The 2,188-nt window shown below is 39.4% G+C and overlaps 1 protein-coding gene across 1 annotated transcript; it reads right to left on the reverse strand.

The window, feature by feature from the left end:
* Window positions 1-296: 296 nt before the first annotated feature.
* Window positions 297-1,869, reverse strand: LOC106799555 (uncharacterized). The gene is made up of 3 exons (XM_014778450.1): window positions 1,484-1,869; window positions 1,294-1,381; window positions 297-518 (listed from the first exon to the last, which is right to left on the reverse strand). Exons 1-3 carry the CDS (start codon window positions 1,867-1,869, stop codon window positions 297-299), a joined length of 696 nt encoding a protein of 231 aa, XP_014633936.1.
* Between the last annotated feature and the right edge of the window lie 319 nt (window positions 1,870-2,188).

The following is a 2,188-nucleotide window of genomic DNA, read 5'->3' on the forward strand; positions in this document are numbered from 1 at the left end:
TAGTGTATTAATTGAGTACCAAGGGTACTAGGAATACATATTACAATCCATATTTGGTCCCATGACAATTGGCATATTCATTAGACCAAGAATGTGAACTATAAATTAGAGTATTACAAAAAATTGCTCTAATATTCTATCCTACTCTATTGAGAAATCCTACTCCGAAGTTGGAAGACCAGAAGTTATAGTGAGTGTTGAAATCCTTTTCCAAGTTTGTAAGCCACATCCATAGTAAGAAAACTGCATCATCTAGGATTTTGTTGGCATTGAATGTACCATTGGAGAAGATAATGTTATTTGTTTGCTTCCAAATGGTCCATGTCAGTGCCAACCACCACCATTTCCATCTGGTAGACCTCATTTCCTCTGTTACTCTGTGTATGTATTGGAGAAAGTGTTGCCTTGGGTGATTTGGGAAGGCACCGGAAAGATCTACCCAAGACAAGGATTCCCACCATACTGGAGTTATCTTGTGACAATGAAAGAATAGATGACATGCGCTTTCCTCCACCTCTCTGCAGAATGGGCATGTTGCATCTTCAACCTCAATCTGTCGAGTCCGCAAGTTTGCTCTAGTTGGTAGTCTATCTCTAATTAGCCTCCACGCAAATATAACAATCTTAGGCGGCAGCTTAAGCTTTCATAGCTCCTTAAATGCTCCATCCTATTGTTGTTCAGCTATTTCCCCTCTCATCACATAATAAGCAGATTTTGCCGTGTATTGCCCACTCAGTTATGCCTTCCACTCCCACTGATCACCTATGTGAGGCTGAATTGGGTGACGTGCAACCTCCGATAGGAATGAAACTGTCATCTCTATTTCATTATCAAATAGTGGTCTTCTCCACCTAAAATCCCATTCCCACCCTACATCTTTGAAGGCCCCCATGTGCTGTATACTTTGGTTTTGCTGTGTAGAGATACTATACAACCTAGGGTATCTTGCAAGTAACGTGTCCTCTCCACCCATCCATCTATCCTCCCAAAATTTAAACTTGTCCCCATTCCAACCCTCCATGATGTTGTAGAATTCATTATGAGTTCATATTGTGGGTGATTAAACATAAGCTTTAAATCCCTCCACCATGTCGATTCACCCCTTCCTGAAGTTACTTTGCTTAAACCCCTCCAATCCTCATATTTTAAGATCAATACCTTAGCCCACAGCTCCCCTTGGCTCTGAAATAAGCTTCATCTCCATTTGCACAATAGTGACAGGTTAAACGAATTAATGTCTTTGACTCCCAGCCCCCCAGCTTCTTTTGGCAAGCAAACTGTTTCCCATTTTACCCAAGCTATTTTACTTTGCTCATGATCCCCACCCCATAGGAACCTTCTCTGTAGCCTCCCTAGCTTGTTCACCACCTTCTTAGGCACCCTGAAAAAAGAGAAAAAGTAAATAGGAATGGACGTTAGCACTGACTTTATGAGAGCCACTCTCCCCCCAAAAGACAAGTGTCTCTGCTTCCATTTTGCTAACTTTCTCTCACACTTAGATATGATAGGGTCCCATGTCTGAAATGATCTCGGATTTGCTCCAATAGGAATACCAAAGTATGTGAAAGGGAGTGTCAACAAGCTACAATTAAGGTATTCAGCTGCAACATTTTTCCACCCATCTGACACTCCAAAAGCACCAAACCCACTTTTAGAAAGGTTGATTTTGAGGTCTGACACAAGTTCAAAAGCCCTCAGCATTGCTTTGATTGCTCTAACATTTTCCATTGATGCCTCCCCAAAAAAGATTGTGTCATCCGCATACTGAAGCAGGCTAATTTCCAACTTATTTTTTCCATATAGAAATCCCTTAAACAACCCCTTCTCAATCGCTTGGGACATCATTCCACTGAGTGCCTCTGCCACCATATTGAAGAGGAGAGGATATATATATATATATATATATATATATATCACATAATTGAATGAGTTAAGGCCATTATTTTATTAGACAAAATATTAAAGTGATCTAATCAATATAAAATTATGGCTAAGGGCATATATATCATGAAAGACTAATTGTGTAGATACCATTAGTGATATTATAATTTGATGAGGGTCAAATTATAATTATCAAATTTGGGTTAACTGATGGCAATTACCAATACAAGAGGTTATGGAAAGGAGTGACAGACGTACAATTTCGCTCTTGTTTTCTTTTTATGCCTATCAGAAAAGAAAAATTAAG

The sequence above is a fragment of the Glycine max genome, chromosome 8 (assembly GCF_000004515.6).
Source record: "Glycine max cultivar Williams 82 chromosome 8, Glycine_max_v4.0, whole genome shotgun sequence".
NCBI lineage: Eukaryota > Viridiplantae > Streptophyta > Magnoliopsida > Fabales > Fabaceae > Glycine > Glycine max.